The sequence below is a fragment of the Netta rufina genome (assembly GCF_964035555.1).
Source record: "Netta rufina genome assembly, chromosome: 1".
NCBI classification, from domain to species: Eukaryota; Metazoa; Chordata; class Aves; order Anseriformes; family Anatidae; genus Netta; species Netta rufina.
In genome coordinates this window covers 29,188,735-29,209,904 of record NC_140123.1, presented here as the reverse complement: position 1 = coordinate 29,209,904, position 21,170 = coordinate 29,188,735, and the positions used below count along the sequence as shown (strand labels likewise).

General features: G+C 38.5%; 1 protein-coding gene across 3 annotated transcripts in view; it reads left to right on the top strand.

Moving 5' to 3' along the window:
* FNDC3A (fibronectin type III domain containing 3A) overlaps window positions 1–21,170 on the top strand; it is a 115,348-nt gene that overhangs the window by 14,682 nt on the left and 79,496 nt on the right. For all 3 annotated transcript variants that reach the window (XM_084297986.1, XM_084297985.1, XM_084297987.1), the window contains exon 2: window positions 1,326–1,454. In XM_084297986.1, the coding sequence (XP_084154112.1) occupies window positions 1,353–1,454 (102 nt within the window). In that variant the 5' untranslated portion in view covers window positions 1,326–1,352. The remainder of the gene's footprint in view (window positions 1–1,325; window positions 1,455–21,170) is intronic.

Below are 21,170 nucleotides of genomic sequence, written 5' to 3'. Positions count from 1 at the left end.
AGCATTACTGACTCTCAGACTGTTTAACTTCAAGATTGTACCTACCTCTTTTCACCAGAGAACTGAAGGTACTTGCTAAGGGAGGCAGTTCTACTCCAGAAATAGTGCAAGCTTTTTCTCAGCTTAATCATTATGTATATATTTGATGTTAAACACTGTTTTCAGATGCAAAATGTAATTAACATGGGAATTCTGAATGTATCATTCACCTCTAGTGAATTCTTTCCATCTGTCTTTGTTTTGCTGAGAAATATCAGTTTCTTAATTCTTGTTGATCTAATTATTTTTTTTCCCTTTCAATAGCTAGGTGTACTGCATCTGGTTGGGGCAGAGTTAAGACCAGTACACTAAATCAGTGTAAATCTGATTTTTTTTTTAAATTAACTTTAAAATTAAATAGAATTTCAGAAGCAGTTTATTAGTTTCATCGTACATACTTCTGCATGAAAAAAAAATATGTAACTTTTAGCTTTTCGGGTCTTAATTCTTCGTACTACACCGACACATAATATATATTATGGCTGGTTCATGTCACGGATACTAACAGAAAGCAAAATTCAGCTGTTTCTCTGTTACTTGACATTCATCAGAGTTGAAGTGGATCACTGCTTTCATGGACCTCTTGTTTGCGTTTGTTTTTTCTTGCAAGTTTTAATTACCGGTAAAGCTATTAAAAGGTTGCCCACTGTTTATCAAAACAACATTGCTTTAATTCCAGGTGGTTTTTTTTTTTTTTTTTTTTTTTTTTTTTTTAAGTACAGATGGTAAGATTGTGCAGGAAACTTTTTAATTAATTTTTCTCACTTGGACATACCAGTTGTCCCTTAAAGAAGCATCTTGTTTGATGTAATACTAGAAAAAGTAGGTTGGTGATTTAAAAAATAGTGCTGCTGTCCCTGTTCTTAGATCTGTTTATACCATTTTCACATAAACAAGAACACTATATATCTAATTTCCAAGGCAACTGCTTTGTTTTCATATCTTTCCAACAGTCATTTTGTAACCAGTGACGGTCAAACTTGGACAAAAATCTTCCTTTATAATCTTAAATTTAAAAAAGTTTCTTGACTGAAAAGGCTGTGATGGCTCTTCTAAGGTCCAGCCACTAGAGGGGGTCTAAACCTACCCTCTGTAAGCACGGTTTATTCTAGTTCATGAAACATCTTCCAGTTTGTGTAATTGCTGGAATATTGTGGAAACATATTTTTTAAAGGTGTGTGTACCTTAAATTTAAAAAAAAAAAAAAAAAAAAAGACTATTTTTGAAGGATAACTATTCAGAAATATGTATATAGTATAACCATTTGAATAACTTTTTCTTTGCAGGTGATCTTGTGATTTTGTGTACCATCAATGATGGCAGAACACCCACCGTTACTGGATACCACTTCGATTATAAGTAGTGAAATCCCTCTTCTAACTTCCCCAATTGTTAGTGGGGATGGAGCACAACAGGTAAGGAAACTTCAGTATATTTTTTTCCTTCTTCCAGCAGCGTCATTGTCACTGTAAAAGATAGCCTCCTATTTTTGTGCAACTCTGGTCATGCATGTATTCTAGAGGTTGAGGTGAAGATAGAGCTAGTGCAGGGAAGAGTTTTGGTAGGAGCATGAAGCAGAAAACCTGTCTTCTGAAAGAACATTTTCATAGAAAGATGGGACTAGACAGCTGCCAAGCTGTCCAGCAATGCCTGAGTCTTAATTTAGAAGCTATATATTTACATTGTCACGTGACATTGTTGAGCTTAATAAGCCCCCCCTTATGACAGAGCTTATTAGCTCAGACACATATGCTAACAACTTTGGCCTCTAGACTGACTTTCGTCCTTACAACCGAGTGTTTTGAATGCTGGGACTTGCTTTTGTTTGTTTGTGTCTGCCTGGACACTTCTTATACATTGATAGGCAGAAGCAGTCAAGCTGATGGCTAAGGAAAAAATTAACAAATGTGGTTTTGGAATACTTGAGAAGTGTCAGCTCCAGAGGGAGATAAAAAAAAGTGTTGGAAAAAAACATATATTTTCTATATCTTTAACTTGAGAACATTTTAGGCCCAAGAGAAGCATAATTCTGGAACAGCTTCTAAGGGGAGAAAAGGGATAAAGCAAACAAACAAACCTTAAGTGTCTTGGAGTATCTGAACAGATTGAAATCACTGCCTGTTATAGCAGGAGACTGGATTTGATGATACAGGGAATGCTCTTGGTCTGCTGTTCCTGTGTTTGATCCTTATGCAGAAGAAGAAATTACAAGGGGAATTGTTTTGTAGGGTAAATATACAGAACAGATCTAATATGAGACTGGAGCAGGGATTGCAGCAGTTCCCAAAACTGGGTTTGGTCTGTGGTGAGATCTTTGTATTGTAGAAGCTTAAATAGATAGAAAACTAATAAGTCCCTTTTAATAAATGCACAAACAAAAAACTCCAGAACAAAGGGAAGAGACAATACTCAGTCTTGCTTTCTCTCCCAATTCAGCTTTCAAATACTGGATTTTAGAAGCAGTAATGCAAGGAAAGAACTGTTAGTGTTTTCTTGCACGATCTGCCTTGAAAAGTTCAATTTTAAAGCCTTGCAAACAAGAGAGTAAAGCATGTCTAAATAAAGTTAAGCATTCAACTAACCGTTTATTTTCTTTATCCGTATGTAAATAGTCTTTATACAGTTGTTTAAAACTTCTCATAAATGTATAGCAGATTACTTGAGGCTGCAAGGAAACCCCCCTCTCAGGTACATATCATAGAATCATAGAATGGCTTGGGTTGGAAGGGACATTGAAGATCAACTAACTCCAACCCCCTTGCTATAGGCAGGGATGCCACCCACTAGATCAGGTTGGCCAAGACCCCATCCAGCCTGGTGTTGAACACTTCCAGGCATGGGGAATCCACAACTTCTCTGGGCAACCTGCGCCAGTGCCTCACCACTCTTACAGTGAAAAATTTCCTCCTAATGTCTAGTCTAAATCTATCTACTGAAACTAAAAGAGGATAGATTTAGAAGTTAGATTTCACTCTTGAGAAGAATGTTTTGTTTATTACCCCTCTCAGGTATTCATACATATTGATAACAGGATCCTCCCCTGAGCCTCCTCTTCTCCTGGCTGAACAGTCCTATCTCTCTCAGCCTGTTCTCACACGTCAGATGCTTCAGTCCTTTCATCATCTTTGTAGCCTTTGCTGGACTCTCCAGTACATTCGTCTCACTCGTACTGGGGAGCCTAGGACTGGGTCTAGTACTACAGATGTTTCACCACGTCTGACTGGGTAAGGATCACCTTCCTTGACCCGTTGGCGGTGTTCTACCTTGTGCAGCTCAGCAAACTGTTGGCATCATTTGCCATGAGGGTGCATTGCTGGCTCGCATTCAACCTGTCCATTGGGAACCTCAAGTCCTTTTCTGCAAAGCTACTTTCCAGTCAGTAAGCTGATGGTGTGTACTGTTGCATGGGATTGTTCTTCTCCAGGGGCAGGACTTTGCATTTCCCACTGTTGAACTTTAGGATGCCTGCTGGTCCATTTCTTCTGCTTGTCAAGGTCTCTCTGGATGTCAGTACAGCCATCTGGTGCACCAACCATTCCTCCTGACTTTGTACTGCTAGGAAACTTGCTATGGTGTACTTTAGTCTTCAGTGAAGATAGGAAGCAGTATCTGCCTTGGTACCAGCTGCTGAGGTAGACAACTAACAAAAGGCCTGCTGCTGGACTTTGCACTGCTGTTCTACAACCCTTTGAGGCTGGCAGTGCAGCCTGTTCTCAATCCACCTCACTGCCTGTTTAATCTGTAATTCATCAGCTTCTGTATGAGGAAGTTACACGAGACAGTGTCAAAAACCATGCTGAAATCATGATAAACAGTATCTACTGCTTTCCATTCATCTACCAAGCTAGTAATTTCATTGTAGAAGACTATACAGATTTGTCAAGCTTGACTTCCCCTTTGTGAGTCAATGCTGACTACCCCCAATCACCTTTTTTAATCCATGATGTGTTTAGAAATGGCTCCTAGGAAGACTTGCTCCCTCATCTCTCCAGGGATTAAAGTGATGTTGACCAGCCCCTGTAGCTCCCCGGATCCTCCTCCTTGCCCTTTTTTTTTTTTTTTTTTTTTTTTTTTTTTAGGATTGCAGTGACATTTGTTTCTTCCAGTCCTTTGGAACCTCCCCTAATCACCATGACCTTTCAAAGATAATAGTGACTGAGGTGATTGTTCTGCCTTCTCCAAAAATAAGGCTAGCAAGCTGTGCTGTCAGACTTCCTCTGTAATGGGGTAGAATTTCGAGTCATATGTGCCTCAATGTTCTTTTGGGGATACTTTTTCATTAAAATGCTGCTTCTTTTTCTCCTACTAAGCAAGATTAAAAGTGGAAAACAAGCAAAAAATTTCTTCAAAGAATGAAGTTGGGGGGATTCTGTTAATCTTACAGGAAAAACATACATGCTGTAGGTGGTTTTTGTTTTAAAAAAAGTTGTTCATTAAGAATACTGTTTGTGGAACTGATAGTGCTAGTGCTTTGGGTTTTCTTGTTTTTTAAAAGATTTTCAGAAGGTATTGGGCAGAATTCCTATGATCAATAAAGTCATTTTTTTCTTTTCATAACCAACAGTTATACCACAATGTTGCCTACTGTCTTTGTTCCACAATGACTAGTGAAAGTTATGACTCGTTTTCTGGCCTTCCTTTGCATCTGATACATGACTCATGAAGAATTTGCAGATGCATTTATTCAGTGGCAGGAAACTTTACTGGAAACCCTTTTTACATCTGGTGATGTAAAAGTCATCACTAAGTAGAAAATGGTTTCTGTATCTAAAACACAGGCAGTCCAGAATTAAAGGTACTGCTTCCTCTGTCAAGGTTGCCCAATTAAGACTTATTTCAGAGGAGTGGCAGCCAGACCATTATGTAATTACAAGCATCTTATAATACATGCATAACAAATAACTTTATTATACTCTAGTGAAAGCAGTATGTATACAGTTTCATATGAAGTATGTATTGAAGTACAAAACAGTACAATTCTGAGTTTTGAAAAGTATTTCAACCTAGATATTTTTCTTTTTTTGTTGTTCTTTCTACATGGAGGTTACAAGAAGTTTGAAGGCTTTAGTCTTCACAATGGAGTTGCTCATCTTTTTGAAAATGTCTTTTTTACTTCCTTAGCTATAATACAAATACTCAGTAGGTGTTACTTGCTTAAACTACAAAAACTGCATCTCCAGTTCCTTTTGTAACAACATTGTGATGTCGGATTGCGTAACCTACAACATGACTACACTGCTGGTGGAACTTAATTGTGCTCCCACAATTAAAATTCAGAGCTTTACCTTCTGTATATAAATGTATGTTTTTCAGTTTCCATGGGATGTAGTTGCCTGCAGTGTTCCTAATTAGTAGTAGTCACTTCTGGCTGAAAAAGTACTGAAAGTCTAGTAGAGAAATCTTAATTGAAATAATTTTGTTTATATGTTGGTATTTTCTATATTAAACATTGGCTGTATCTTAGAACTTAAAACTTCTTGTTCAGCTGTGAAACAGTGAACCCCCCACTGTCCTTGCATCATACATAAAGTTAAATCTTACAGTAATTAATTATGCAGTATATGCAACTTAAAACACAGTTGAACTGTAGAATCTTGAAGTTGGAAAAGACCTTCAAGACAACCAAGTCCAACCATCAGCCTGATCTACTGAGTGCTGTCATGAAAGAGCATCCTTTAGTACCATGTCCTCACATCTCCTAAACAACTCCAGGGATGGAGACTCTACTGCTTCGCAAGGCAGCCTTTTCCAATGCTTGACCTCTCCCTTCATGAAGAAATTCTTCCTAATATCCAATCTAAACCTCCCTGTGCACAAGCTGAGGCCGATTCCTCGCATCCTATCATGTGTCACCTAAGAAAAGAGACCAACAATCTTCCCTCAGGTAGTTGTAGGGAGCGATGGGTTTTCCCCTCAGCCTCCTCTTCTCCAGACTAAACTGCCACACTTCCCTCAGCCACTTCTTGTAACTCTTGTTTTCTAGTCCCTTCACCAGCTATTCTGTGAACACATTCCAGCAGCTCGATACTGTTCTTGTGAGGGACCCAAAACTGACCAGAGTACTCAAGTGCTGTCCCACCAGTGCTCTGTACAAGGGGACAGTCACTTCCCTGGTCCTGCAGGCCACACTGCTGATGCAGGCCAGGGTGCCATTGGCCCTCTTGGCCACCTGAGCACACTGCTGGCTCATGTTCAGCCAGCTGTCAACCAACACCCCCAAGTCCTTTTTTGCTGGACGGCTTTCCAGCTACCCTTCCCCAGGCCTTTACCATCGTGTGGGGTTGTTATGACCCAAGTGCAGGACCCAGCACTGAATGGTGTTGAATGTCATGCGACTGGATGCAGCAGTAACTGTAACTGAGTTACCAAAAAGGCACAGGCTGTTAGGTACTTTTCTAGAACAGTTCATATCTTCAAGATCTATTTCAAATACTTAAGTTTAAACTGCTAGCAGAACTTTGAAATAGCAGCACAAATATTTGAACATGTTAAGCTGAAAGGTCATATGCTTCAAATAGTAGAAAGTGTTTGATCAGGTTGAAGCTGTAACTTTCCACCACATTTTAAAACGAAACAATTCACAAGGTTGGAGTAATGTGCATGTACAGGCAGAAAACGTGGGGAGTTTAAGTTGGGTATTACAGCTTCTGTTTTGGCATTCACATGCTACGCTGTGCTGCGGTGGGAGACCACCTCTTTTTGTGTCCCACAGAAGCTGCTACTAGTTTCACAGGACAAAACTGGGAAAAGGGAAGAGTGGAGACTGAGCCCATTAGCTCCTTCCTCTCTATTACACGCTGATTTTTGCACCTTCTCACTGCTGTGTTTAACATGTAATGCACTCCTTAAATCTTGGTGATGAGTAAGGATGGGGATGAAGTATGGGGAAGACCCATAAGGAGTTGAGAAAATCCAAGTGATGCTGAGAAAGCACAGTATGAGGACAGAAGTGCTTAGGGATTTTTCATGTTAAGGTAACTACTGCATTGAGGTTTACTGTGTATTGAGGTTGGACAGGAAAGATACAGGCAGTCCTGGTTCGTTGGGGGAGGTAAATTAATTACAGAGGATAACAGGGAGAAAAGAGTTCAAACTTTCTTTAACAGCTGTTGTTTTCTTAATATGAGATTGAAGTAAAATTGTTCTGGAAAGTTTCTACTGCACCCAGTGCACTTCCAAGGCAAAGCAGTAAATTGCTGACACAAGTTTGCAGCAACCCTGGAGTTCTGGGCCCTCTTTGCATCTTCCCACTAAAGCTAATAGTTGCAGTGAGACATCCCTATATAGATTTGATGTCCTTTATTACCAAAACCACAGATAGTTAACAGGTAATGGGCTACGCAGGGTGCTGTTGCCTTTTCTTTGGGGAATGGGACACAAAGTGCTTCACCTTCAGTCAGCTTTATTTCTCAGCAAGACATAGTCATAAAGTAGTACTTCCAGCCTGTGAAACTGGTCACTTACCTTCCAAACTTTATTCAGGTGTTTAGATGCCTAGTAGGATTTCGAAAAATCCCACTGTGTTTATGTGTGATATATATGTTGTGTGCGTATATACACAGCATGCGAGTTGAAGTGCAAATTCTTTGAACTGAAATAGGTATTTAGCATTAAATCTACAAGTTACTTCTAAAATGAATTTCTTCAAGTGTTAAGACTTTTGATCTTGAAGTTACATTAACCTTTTAACACGGTCTTCAGCAGAGTAATAGCTATAAGAACAAGTAATTCAAAAAAGAATCCTCTTTTTTGGCTTATTAATTACTTGTTTGCGTATGTGGAGTTACAGAAGAAATATAACGAAGATCTGAACTAGGTTACTAAATGCTTTTCTTCAGTTTTAGGTCTGACGCTTCTGTTTCTGAAAAGCATATGGTACATTATCAAGTTCCAGCTTGCTTTGTTTTTGCCTTGCTGCTGAAAATCAAGCCTAGAACTGCATATGTTCCATGATCTTTTTCCTCTATAAGAAAAAATCTGTGTTAAAAGTTGTTTAACAACATACAATGTTATAACTGTTTTCGCAGCTTTCCATATTGTTCTGTTTTCCTTTCCTTTATCTTTGTTTTGATTTCACAGAGAACATGCATGGCTGCTTCTGTCATCTTTTTTTTTTTTTTTTACATCCTCTTTGTCTCCATTGAGTTGGCAGATAAGTCTAACTTAGAGGGGGAGTTCATTAAAGCTTGTTTTAGTTAACAATTATTCTTCCATCCTTCAGTGACTTCACAGCATTGAAATGCAACAGAATTATGTTCACTGGAATCATTGGAACTCTTCTGCATATAATGCTGCAGCTCCAGCATATGGAAGCTGATTATCAGACTTCATTTTTTTTCCAGTGTTGATTCGTACTTTTGTGTAGCAAATATCACTGGAAAATACGTAATCAAACTTGTATGGGGCATTCCATACACAAAATAGAATTTTCTGTAAAAGTTGTTGGTTATTATTTAAAAAAAAAAAAAAAAAAAAAGGCTGTGAGGATGTAAGTTTCGGTGCCTCAAGGTTACTATATCCTTGCTGTGTCTGAGTTGTTCATATTCTTCTGGTCAGGAAGAGTGAAGTTTTGTCTCAGTTAAGTGTAGACTTCTTGTTGCCTTTGAGAACAGATTTTTCTCTTGTGTATTTAAGCTTCAGCTTTGATTGCAAATGTGCTAAAATTTTGCTTTATATTTCCAAGAAGAGGCTGTCATTCTCAGGAGCAAGTGAAAGGATTCAAAACTCTTTTGGGTTTAGTTATGTATGAATACTGTGCTGCTCTTGGGTAGCAAGCAAAAAGTAGCATTTGATTTAGTACACGATTTAAATTTGCATCCAAATATATTTATTTTAGTATTTACTGCAAAAAAAAAGTAGGAACAAGGGTGGAGGCTATGTAGTCCAAGTCTTCTTATTTGTGTTCAGCATGAAAATTCATGGAATGAAATAACCTCATAAAACTTCTTTGAATAGTCCTCCTCTTACTCTCTAAATGTCTGATTTAATTTGCATGCTGTGAGTCCTGAATCAGTTTTGGTCTCTGATATGGTTAGATTCCTCCCAAGGTACTTGGGGCAGGGGTTCCCCTTGTGGAATGAATCTCTTCCAGAAGCTGACATCTGGGAGATTTGGATGACACGGGAAAATCAGACTCAAAGTCAGCGTTAGTCATTCTTTTTTGCTAATACAGCCAACAGGGAGTAATAAGCGTGTCTGGAAGATGATCTCTTCCTTATTTTAGGAAGGTGACTAAAGATCTGTGTGCTTCTCTTAATGAGATGAGAAGGTGCATGTTGCCCAGAGCTGCAAGCGTTGAGGTAGGCCAGTTCCTCTCTGAGGTCTGTTGCAAGTGGGTTCCTGAGTCTGTGCTCCTCTGTCAGTAAGATTTGTATTCCTCTCCTGGACTTGGGCATGTTGATGGCTCCTCTTTGTGCAACAGGACACTTGGTGTCAGGTAAACCAGAGTCAAACCTGCATCCTACAGAGTTGCCCTTACTGTTTACATCGGGTTCCATTGGGTTCTTCAGGTTCCCTCTCAGAAGATGGATATTGTAATCTCTCCGTAAATTGTAGAAAAAAATGCAACTGCTTTGCAAAGTTATTTTTAACTACAGAAACTCAACTCTTCAAATATGTCAGAATTAGACTCTTTGCAAACAAGTCATCTGAAGTAGATCCATTGCTAGCTAAAGCCTGTTTTTCCTGGTGATTAAGGCATTTCTCAATTTTTAACTGGGCAAAGTCCATCTACCCTTCTTCATATTCCAGAATTATACATTTTATAGAGCAGACAGAATTACATCCTTCGGGAAGAAGTGGAAGGAAGTAGATTGGGGTTTATGCACCACAATAAAAATGGCCTTTGGCTCTAATTTCTCTTCCTTCCTTTTTGAAAGTAGAGGAGAAAAGACACAGGAAAGGACTATGGGCTGTGGTGATTCCTCCCACTGACCCCTTGGTCCAGGACTGACCAAGCCTTCCCAACCTGAGAACTGAAGGCCAGAGCCTTCAATTTATTTTCTGACTGTGGTTGCTGTTGTCACACAGTGTTGTGATACACAGATCTACACAAAACTGTATGTATGGGGAGCACTTTTAGAAGAGGGAAATTTTAAAAAGCTATTTCAGAAGCTAGATATAGAAACTCATACTTGTTTTTTTGATGAAATCCTATTTTGAATAACTTTAGAACGTAGCTCTTCTTTTGACGCTTCGTTTTGTGGTCTGGATTTAACATTTCTACCTTAAATAGCAGTCCTTAATCCTGTTGTCTTTCACCTTATTGCTGTACCACCAAATAGGAATCTGAGCTGTCATCAGTAGTGTTGGGAAATAGAGAATTCTCTTCTAGTCCATATACTTGATTAACCAATGACTTACGTAATTTTCAAATGTTGCAAACTCCTTAGAAAACAAATGTCCGTACTCTGTTTCATCTTGTTTATGTATTTTTTTCCCTTAATTTTACAGTTGCATTGCGGGAGAGGAATCGTTTTTTAAAGGATATTTATACTTTAATTCAAATTCTTAGTTGTTGTTGAGTTCTGTAACCTAAAATGTCTTTGTCAAGATATAGAGAAAAGAAGAAGGTGGTATCTTCTCTCCCATCATTTAATAATGATTGAAATAACTCTGATATAATTTAGAGAAAATAGGTTTCACAGCCAGAATCAGTGCTGCTTCTGTGTAATTGGTGAGGATCTCCACCAGAGTAACCCAATGGTGATTTAACTTCTTGGTTGCAAGGGGGAGAAATAGCCTGAAAGGGGTCAGGATACGTGCTGAAAGGGCTCTGCCTCAGCCTACGTAGGGAGAATCAATTGTAGCTTTATGACCTTTCTGAAATAATGTGTTCAGCTGTTAGGCCAAAGGTTGATTATGACTGCTTTATAATCTTGTATATTGTTTCTCATAAATGCCAAACCGGTTGCACGTCTTCAGCCATGTCAGTAATATCTGGACAAAGAAATTCTTGCAGGTGAAGAATGCCATTGACTTGCATCATCGCTTGAAGAGTTTTTAACTGTTTACCTCCATTTCTTAATCTCTGCTAGCTTTTATAATGTTTGCAAGATTTTTTTTTATTGTTAGGTATTGTATGGAGGCAAAATACTAGCAACTCTATAAAGATGTCACAACAGTTCAGCTTTTTTCAAATGTGTGCTAACCAGCAAATAAGATCTTCCCAGCATTAAGATCTTCAGAACAAATTCAGAAAGACTGAGGGTTTTAAAAAAAGTAGGTTTTTGCCTGCCAAAGTAGGTTTTTGAACACCGAATAAATAATACGTATTTTGCGGAGTACTTTACGTGGCAACTGCTGGTACAGCTTGCAGTCAAAGTACAGGAATTATAACACGATTTTTTGATTTATCTAAGCATTTAAACATCTTTCTATATATCTGTAGCTTCTTGAGCAACAGGAAGATGGTTATTTTTTTTGTCACTTTCACTTAAAACAAAAATCTCTGTTAAATTAGTTTTCCAAAATGAAATTGGCAGTCTTCTACCTTTTTAATCCACCTGGGTACAACTTAAATGGAAGTTTGTTCCCTGATTCTGCTTCAGCTTGTTGCAAATAAAGCAGATTTATGGAAAGTGCCTATTGAGGAGACTGTCTATCCCCAGTACATTAAGTATTAGCTGGAAGCTTAGCCCTTACCACTTTGTATAGTATGAGCTCTGTCCCTCATCCAGTTTTGCTTAGCATTGTGAAGATCTAGTCCAGTGGACTTCAACAAACCACGGTGAAATAAAAATAATCTGCTTCAAGTCTTCTAGTTTTTATTTACAGAGGCTGGTATTTCTAACCGCTGGCCAGGACCAGATGCCTCAGAAATTTCCAGAGTTCAGAGACTGCCCCTTACACAGTTTCTTTCTACTTCCCTGTAAGCAAGGATTAGCTTAAAACTTTGAAACACAAAATGTGTGTTGGTTTCATTATCCGGATCCTTTGAAACACTTCTGTTACCATTACATTTTTATTTTTTCATGATTTAAAGATATTACAGTTGGATTATTTTAAGTAGCAAATCTTCTGTGCGCTATCCACTAACCACAGCCTGTTTCTATGCTAATGAAACAGATTGGGTTTGCTGTAAATGAGACAAATAAAACTTTGCTTAGCCAAGCTTTGAGAATCGCGGAATGCAGAAGAGAAGAGACAAAATAGAGACAAAGTACATAAAAAATGTAAATATTTTTCATCAATAAAGCAAGAGACAAAGGCACTTGTAGAACATACACTGACACTGTTATACATAGGCACTAACAAGTCTTGGACATGTTTGTCAGTGACATAAGATGCAGATTTTAACATTTATCTTTTTACTGGTTCTTCTCAGAAGACTTTCTATTTTTACAGAAGAAGGCTTCAGCTCTCCAAACCATCTATTTTTTTTTTAATCCTGTGATCAGTTTTCAGCTCATCTTTCACATGGAGAAGGCTCTGCTTTTCATGTGGAAGAGGTGAGGGGGAATGTATGAGTTCAATAATAATTTTAAAAACTTTTCCATAAAAAATTGCCATATTCTTAGAAAAAATTATCACCAATTCTCAGATCTTTCCAACCAGCTTTACTATATAAAGGAGCAAAAACTTACCAAAATCTGTAGTTTTCAAATGTCAGTGCTGTTGAACAGTGGTTCATCTTTCCAACCTCTTCTTCTTCTAGTTGCTTCTAGGGATGTTTGATGGTCTTAGTGCATGTAGTTGTGCTGACAGCATTTTGTAGCAGTGGTTAAAGATTAAATGTTTGCTAATTTTGTTGCATCAAATTCTTTTTAGAAATAGGAAACAGAGTCGCTTGCTGGCACCCCTGAGGCCTTAGCAGTTGACAAGATGTCCTCAAGAAAGTGAGGAAGAAGCCATGAAGTAGTCTGGTTCTCCTTTTGTTTTAGTTTTAAATCCCAAACGCGTGAATCATTACTACAACTTAATTATGTGGACATTTACATAATTCTTTATGGATTTCCCCCATAGTCACCAAAATCAAGATTTGTTAACAACCTTTACGTTCCTGTTTGTCTTTAGGAAGTGTTAACCTCAGTAGAGCAGCTAGATTTCTCTAGGTTCTCAGTCAGTCCTAGCAAATGCTAGGGTAGAAAAATGTTCAGTTGTGTGAAATCCATAAATTGAAATTTGTTCAAATAAGCTTGATGGAATACAGTAAGATTTTAGAACTTTATTTTTAAGAGCATTGAATAATGTCATTTGGGTAGTGAAAAGTATCTGTAGGACATCTGTAAATAAGCTTGAGAAGCCTGTTTTCTTCTATCATTCATAACAAAAACAGAAGAGGACTGAAGACAAAATTCTACTGTTACTTTTCCTTATAAATACCACAGAAATGTTGTGTCTTTAGCTATGAATTGAAATGATAGAACTCAACCTTAAGTTTCCAGAACTCCTTACTGGTTATTAGCCGACATAAATGGGAAAGGAGAAAGTCTAAAAGAGGATAGAGCTAGAGAAATTTATGAAAGATGACTTTTAGAGAGAATTAGATATTCCTGACAAACATGAAATTCTTGGAATTGTTTTGAATTGCCGAAGGCTTAAGACGCTGTTTTAATCCAGCTTTTCATCAGTTGTTGGTGTTTTTTCTTAATTTATATTCTTATGCTGTCTGTAGTACCTATTAAATAGCTCTTTTGCATTTTTCCATTTAATCAGTTTTCTAAACGTTAGTGGGTTTCATTCTGGAAAAGTGTTGTCCTTAGCCTCATTAGCATCGTAATAGGGACAGCATATTTTGAACATAATCAATGGAAAAGTGACTTGTGCAATGTTTGTAGCTGACATCACCTTGGCTGGACCACAGATGTGGTTCCATCTGTCAATTCCTGTGCTGCTAATGAGTAACAACCCTGAAGTATCGCAGTGTTCTTTGATCAGTAGCTTTTAGGGACATGCAGACATGGCACAGAGGAGGCCACAAACCCACAGATCACAAGAAGTCAACATCAGAACTGTCATAGAGTTACCCTGACCTGATGTTCAGTTTTCCCTTTTTTTTGGACCATGCTCTGAGGAACCAAGGGAGACGTAATTTTCCTTGTAACAAAATTTTCCTTGTACTTAGAATGAAAACAGCCCCTTTTGAAACAAAAAATAAATATTTTCTGTAATGAAATGATGTTGGATGTGAAACTTCTTTTGAGCCTGAAAACTTTTACTTGTTAAAGAATATTTTGTTGATGAAACGTTGGGAATGTGACTTGAACTTGGAGTACTGGAAAGTTACGTCTTTGTTTTAACTGGGCTGTAGGCTTGAGCCCCTTTATATAAAGTTTGGACATTACTGTCCAAATATTTTTTTAATTTTCTACACCTCAGGCAACATCCAGTTGGTAATCTAACCTTCTCACGTTCCAAGTACCAGGCTGCTTACGTCTTTCACATCTGCTTATGGACTAGGACTTTGGTATGAGGTTATGCTTAAAGTTTTATCTAGTATTTGAAGTAATTTCTCACATTACAGGGAGGGAGGGTTGAGCGTTTCCCCCTACCTAGCTGTCTTCCTACAGGTGAGAGCACGCCAGTGGACCCCTGCTATGGTTGGGATTACAGACAGCAGATGCTAAATGGTCAGAAATGTGATGAAAATGTCAGATATGGATGTTTTCAGTTCAGTTCCACTCTTTAGGGGAGACTAATGGGGGGGAACATCTCTGTCAGCACCTGCAACGCCTTAAATATTAATACCTAATAAAAGGTATTTCTGGTGACAGTATTACTCGAGGCAGATATATGTAAATAGGAGATTTTAAAGCCAAATTGGGAAACGTGGGTTTTTTTTTCTCTTTTCACGCCTCCTAATGTAGCAAATAAATGCACAGCATGGAGTAACAGAGTATTACAGACCAAGCACGATAAAATCTGGTTGATTACTTCTTTGCTGTATTTTTCACTCTCTTCTGAAGTGCTCCTCACCCGCCTCCTTTCAGGCTTCTTCCCTCACGAGCTGCAGCACGTATCCAAGTATAAAGTCAGAAGCGGGCTCCTTCCTAGCTGGGAATCGGGAGGATAGCCCGAAAAGGCGCTTCTGAGAGGGAATATATTCGGGAGCTTTGTTCTCTTAAGCCCGAGCCTTCTGTTGACTGACGTGAGATGATCCCGAAGCAGATGCTGCAGCAGCTATTTGTTGATTTAGTTGCTATAGTGACATGATACATTCGTGTCGAGCAGGAAGCTCACTGTACGTTGGCTAATTTGATAGGAAGGAAGGCTTGAGGTAGGTATCGCTGACTACACCGTTAATTGATCCTACCTTTCGCATCCTGCCTCCGCATGCTCCGTGGATGCCGGAGAGCAAGGTAAAGGGAGATCCTCGGTGGCGCTCAGGGTAAGGTGCCCTGCTAAGGGGGGGCAGCGCCCAGCACATCACCGAAGATCGCCTCCGCGTGTAGTGAATGGACCGGGCTGGAGCATCCGGAGTGGTGACTTGAACCTTCCTTCGTCCTTTGGCACTGGGGTAGCACCAGTTGAATGAGAGAAATAAAAAGGATGCGAGCAACAGTAAGTCCAAGTGCTAAGGCTTTTGAAACGGGATGCTGGATTGAAGCGTGGCGCTAATTAACGTCTTGATTGGAGCGGTTAGCGGAGAAAATTGTGATCGTGTGCTAATGACAGAGCATAAATGTGGCTCTGCCTGGAAGTTGGGGATTGTGTTATGTTTTCCTTTTCCAGAAATACACCCTTTTATAATCTGGTTGCAGGCAGGCTGTTAAAGGTACAGCATACATCTCACAAAAGGCGAGACTGTACCACCCTTTAAACAGCTTTAGTTAGGGATTTAAAAAAAATTGAAGTCAGAATTAGCTACAGTTTTTTCCTAAATCTGCGAAATGTTCAGAAATGAATAAACCTTTGTCCTTGTGGCTGAAAATACTGCTCATCAGTACTGCTGAGCTAATTTCAGTTGCAGTATTTTTTTTTTTAGACAAACCACTGCTGTCATTTTTAACATTGCTGTATTCTACTACTGTGTTTAAAGATACAATTTTAGTACGTTCTTTGTGATTTTTGCTGACAAACATTTGCTACTGACTCAGCACCTCTAACCATAATAATGCTAAATACAGATGTTTTCAGATTAAAAAGAAACCAAGCCAAAAAATCATCCCTGAGGCTCTTGCAGCTTTCCTAATAAACCCCCTTCAGAAAAGAACATTATTTCTGCTCATATAGAAGCAGATCGTGATTGCTTTTAGGTTACGTTATCAGGGGTCCAGTGAAATGCTTTGAGACACTTTACCTTCTTGGTTTCCAGGATGGTTTTTTGTTTGTTGTGGGGGGACATCCAAAAAGACGCAAACAAGCCTCAAAAACAGAGAAAACCAGAGCTCTGCTTTTCAGTAGTACCACTTTGCTCCAATTTGTAACCCTTCTCATTGTACAGGAGCACTCTCACTACATATTCCATTGAAATATGCCTTAACCACAGCTGTAATCTGGCATACTCTTGGCTCTTCGTATTGATTTTAGGTTTTTAGATTTTAGATTTTTGTGGATAAAATTAATATATTATATCCTGGCTTTTTCCCTGCTTTCTCCTTGCATTTGTAACTTCCCCATGTTTTTCATTGTTTTAGTTTGCGTGCCAGAGTATGAATTGGTTTTGCTGCTGAAGGATTGCATTTTTGGTTGGGATCTATAGCTGTAGATCTGTAGCTGTAGATCTTTTAGCATTTTTCTTAAATGTATTCAGAGGCTTTTAACTTGGTTGGAAAACTTGTCCCAGATCTCTCTCATTCTGTAAAAATATGTAAATTCATGAAGCACAACTAACTCCTTTGGACAGAGACACCAGGGAACTCATTCAGTTCCCCTCCCCTTTAGTGAGAGGTGTGAGTGGCTGGGGAAAGGGAAGGACTCCAAATATTTCTTTACACTGATAGTCAGCCTGATTCCTTTGGTTTTCTTGTCTTTGTGGCAGTGGTAGCCTGCAGAGAGAAAAGAGCTCTGGTTCTCATGTGTGCTTATCCCTCAACTTCATATTACATTAAGTATTTAGTGTATATTTAGTGTATATTGATTTCTTTAGCCTCAGTCAGTATTAAAAAACTTAGCAAACTTAACGTTTTTCTTTTTCCTTTCAAAAGACTGATACTCTTTGATACTGAAGGATGCATTTGAGAACAAATGTATCTTTGAGAGATGTAAAGAGCTTGACATCTATAGATTTTTCTTTAATGCAAATATGAAAGGACTTGTCTTGTATCCCAGTAACTCTAAAATGATAGTTTTGATCTTCCAGGTAAGACTTTGCTGGTTAGAGATAAATCAGCAGGTATTCAGAAAACTAAATATATATATTTAAATGGTGTTATATATTCAGTAGCTAATAACTTTTCATACAGACAGTGAAGCTTGTAAGTATAGAAGCGCTCATTTGGGCAACATAATTTAATACAACAAATTTGAAGTGTGGCTGCGAGTATTGAACTTGTAACCAAAACTGGACTGTCTGTATTGAATCTCTTAATGTTTGTGTGGGTTCATAAGAGTTATGACTGTATTTCAGTCCTGTCCTTTTACAAATACAGGTATTTAAACTGTGGCCTTATAATTTGTAATAGTGAGAATTGTCCTCAAGTAGTAAGGATAAACTAGATGCTCTTTCATAAATCTTGTTCAAATCTGATCTGCAAGCATCTCCACAAATTAGGTAGGTCTTTGTATATTTATGCAGCAGGGTTGAGGAGAAGATTAGCAAATGTCTTAATTTTGGATTTTCTTTACTTTTATACCTGCGTGAAAGACTATCAGTATACTTCTAGACACAGACAGGTGTGTTTTTTAACTTCCACCAAAGTTTAGACTTATAGAATCTAAACAGTAAATTAAAAATATTACCTCTGGATATATATTAGCAATAACGTTTTGTACATATAGTTGTTTAAAATAAATTCTATCTCCTTCCACAAATGAACTACATATATGTATTTGGTAGAAGCCGCGGAATATTTGTGAGGATTATTTTGCCTGTGACTGTTGATTTCATTTGAGCAACATCCCTCTGGCTGGCTGTATCATGCACATGTGTATATTTGTGGAGGGAGCCATGCCTTTTTAGACAGTTCTATAGAGAGCTGCCTTTAAATGTCTATAATGGTGAGCAAAAGAAGAAAAATGTGTAAAACTTGCAATTAGGCATCTTTTACTAAGTAGTTTTTAGGTAAGTTTTTACCTAATAAGCCAATTTACCATTGACTTATTTCACATTTTACCTATTGGAATGTGTGATTGACTTCTTTTCTCCTCCATAGGGACAGAAACAATTTGGACTTCTAATTGTGTTTATGGTTTCTGCTATGGAAAGGTGTTACCTTAAAACAGTGGAGTAACACACCTGTAAATTAAGGGTCTTTTGTCTTCCTGCTCTGCAAGTATTTCACATTATGTAGGTCCTTCATCAAGGTTTAATCCTAGTTTGCTACTGATGCTTCACAATGACTTCTATAGGATTTATTTCAGTCTTGCTTGCTAACCCTCTGGTGGAAGACAGACATGTCCTCTTCTCAGTGACCAGCCACTAACTGGGCCTATGGTTTGTCACGTTTTCTTTGTGGCTGAAAGCATGGGGAAAACTTCTCCCTGCATGCTGTAATGTAAATACACGTTTGCGATGCCACAAGTCTTGGGCTGCCTTTCCTTCCTGTCAGCTCACTGAACCTACCTGGAAATTTGGCAAACTGCTAACACAGCACTGCTTCAGTCAGCAGGATGGAAGGGAAAGTAGAGAGGCATGAAGAAGTGTCCATCTTATTGATGGAAGGAAGGGTCATTTTAAATTGCTGTTTCAGTGGATTAATGGGCTTTTGGGCCATATTTAATTAGTCTGCAAACAAACATATTCCAAACAGCTCTGTATTAAAAATTCATGTCTGCCCCCCACTCTGCTCCAATAAAGAAATAACGTTAACCTGCATATTTGTCTGCCATGAGCAAAACATGAGGTTTTTAAGAAGGTATTTGGCATCCATAAATACAAAGTCTAGTAAGGTATGAACTGGTTACATTTTGTATGATTACCATTCTGCTTTTAGAAGCCATTGCTGTGATCATGTTGGTGGTGAGAATACCTCCAAGAAGCTTATTTTGACTTCTTCAGCCTCCAGGTTGTGCTGACAAAAGTTACTTGTAGATCTTTCTGGAGATGAGCATTAATGTTTGGCCTTAAATTGGAGCAGTTCAGAGCCCAGGTAGCTGCAGCTCTGCCTGCACTAGTCTCCCACCCATCTTTTGTTGTTTGTATCCTTAGTCTTTTTTTTTTTTTTTCTGACTTCAGCCATTTTTATCAGAAGTATTTCTTCGGTGTTAAAAATAAGCTAACGACTTGAAAAAGCATTCAGCTGCCTTTCTAGTGCAGTCTGCAAAAGCATCCGAAGTTTCTCCCGCGGATAGTTAAAAGCTAACTGAATAAAAAATAGGGAACTTTGAGCATGCTGCTCTTTGAGCATTCGTACTGCCTTTGATTCTTTAGATAGAAGATCTGAATACTTTCTCATCCCATCTCACACTGGTGTAGTAAAGCTAAATCATATATGAGATCTTCAGATGAAATTATTGTTAAATTATTGGTACATCTGTTGGTAGTATGTCAAACTCGATGTTGCATGTCTCTGTAGGGCTGGATCGTACTAGTTGTGCTACAATAAAATTATATTTTAATTTGGGTTTCTTTGGGGAGATAAAAATTATTAAAAAATATATAGAATTATTGTATTATAAGAGTGGATTTGTCAAATAAGGCAGCTCAAATTGATTTAGATGAGGAATAGATTGATCAGAGCTGATAAAGAGGATGTCCCTTAACTAGTCCTCCAAATAAGCAAGCATTGTAATGCTTCTCCAGGCTCCTGTCAGGCAGTGTTTGCGTATTAGTAATTCAAGTGTGCTCAGGAATGTTCCCAGAAACTGAGGCTAAATGTCATGGAATGAGTCTGTTCCAGTAAACTGTTTTTTTTCCTCCAGAAGGAGTATCTGTCTGCAAACTGCCTGGTGAAAGTGGTCCCTGGAACGGTTTATAGCATCATCTAGGAGAGTGCTTGCTGGCGTCAACCCAAATGGTGATCAGGACTTACTATAACGTAGTTCATCTTTGCAGGTGCCTGTTCCAGCACCTGGGAATGTTCCTGAGCACTGCTCACTTTGCTAGTACAGATGTGGTTTTTAGGTACCATCGATGTGGTCAAGAGGATGAAGCAGCTGTCTTAGAGATGACAAATACTGGGATCCCTCAGTTTACAGAGACGGGGTAAAAGGAGGGGAAATTGCTAAATCTAAAAATAATGAAGGAGGTAGGTGAAATGAACTGTTCAGCAAATCCCATAGTACAGGAACTAGAGATGCTTAAGTAGTTGAAGACTGGTTTAAAACGGTTAAAAGGTGAATTTCAGGAATTCGGTGCTGTAGGAGGTTATCGAGACAGACAGTGTAAGCAGATTCCAAAAGTTTAGGCAAACTCATGGACAGTGAGTAAGAAGGACTGCAGAAACTGCCCAGGCTCCTTTGCCCTTCCTAAACAGCGCCTATAATTGATATGTTGGAGATAAAGTGCTAGAATGGACTGCTGACCTGGGCCACCAACCCAGACCATGAGGACATTTCTTCTGCTCTTATTTGGCTTGGGCAGCAGCCTGAGCTTAAGCAGTGATTTCAGGAAAACCATATTGAGCTCTCTAATATGTGGCACAATTGAGTTCTGTTGGGAAGCTGGTCTGTGCCAGTCCAGGCTACGTATCTTGAACTGACAGAGGATGGATGGGCAGTGAAGTGAATTTTTAAACTCCAGGGGGAAAAAAGTCAAATATTCCATGCTAAAAGAGGGGGTTTTAATAGATACTCTTTCTTTTTGCAATACCTTTCTGTGTTTTCAGGATGGATTTTGCTTTTAATATCGCATTAAGAAGAAACCTCTGTAATCCATACCAATTTAATTAAACCACTAAAAAGCTTAGTATGTTGTTCATTTGATTTGAGTTTATCTTCTAAAATGTCCTTTGTAGAAGGAATTAAGTACCATTGAAAAGTATGAAATTTCACTGCTTAAACTCTGTGATAGACTTCGGCCACTGATCCTACAGATATTTCAAGCTTTAGCCATGTGAGCTGACCATTTTGTTTTATGTATGCAATAACAG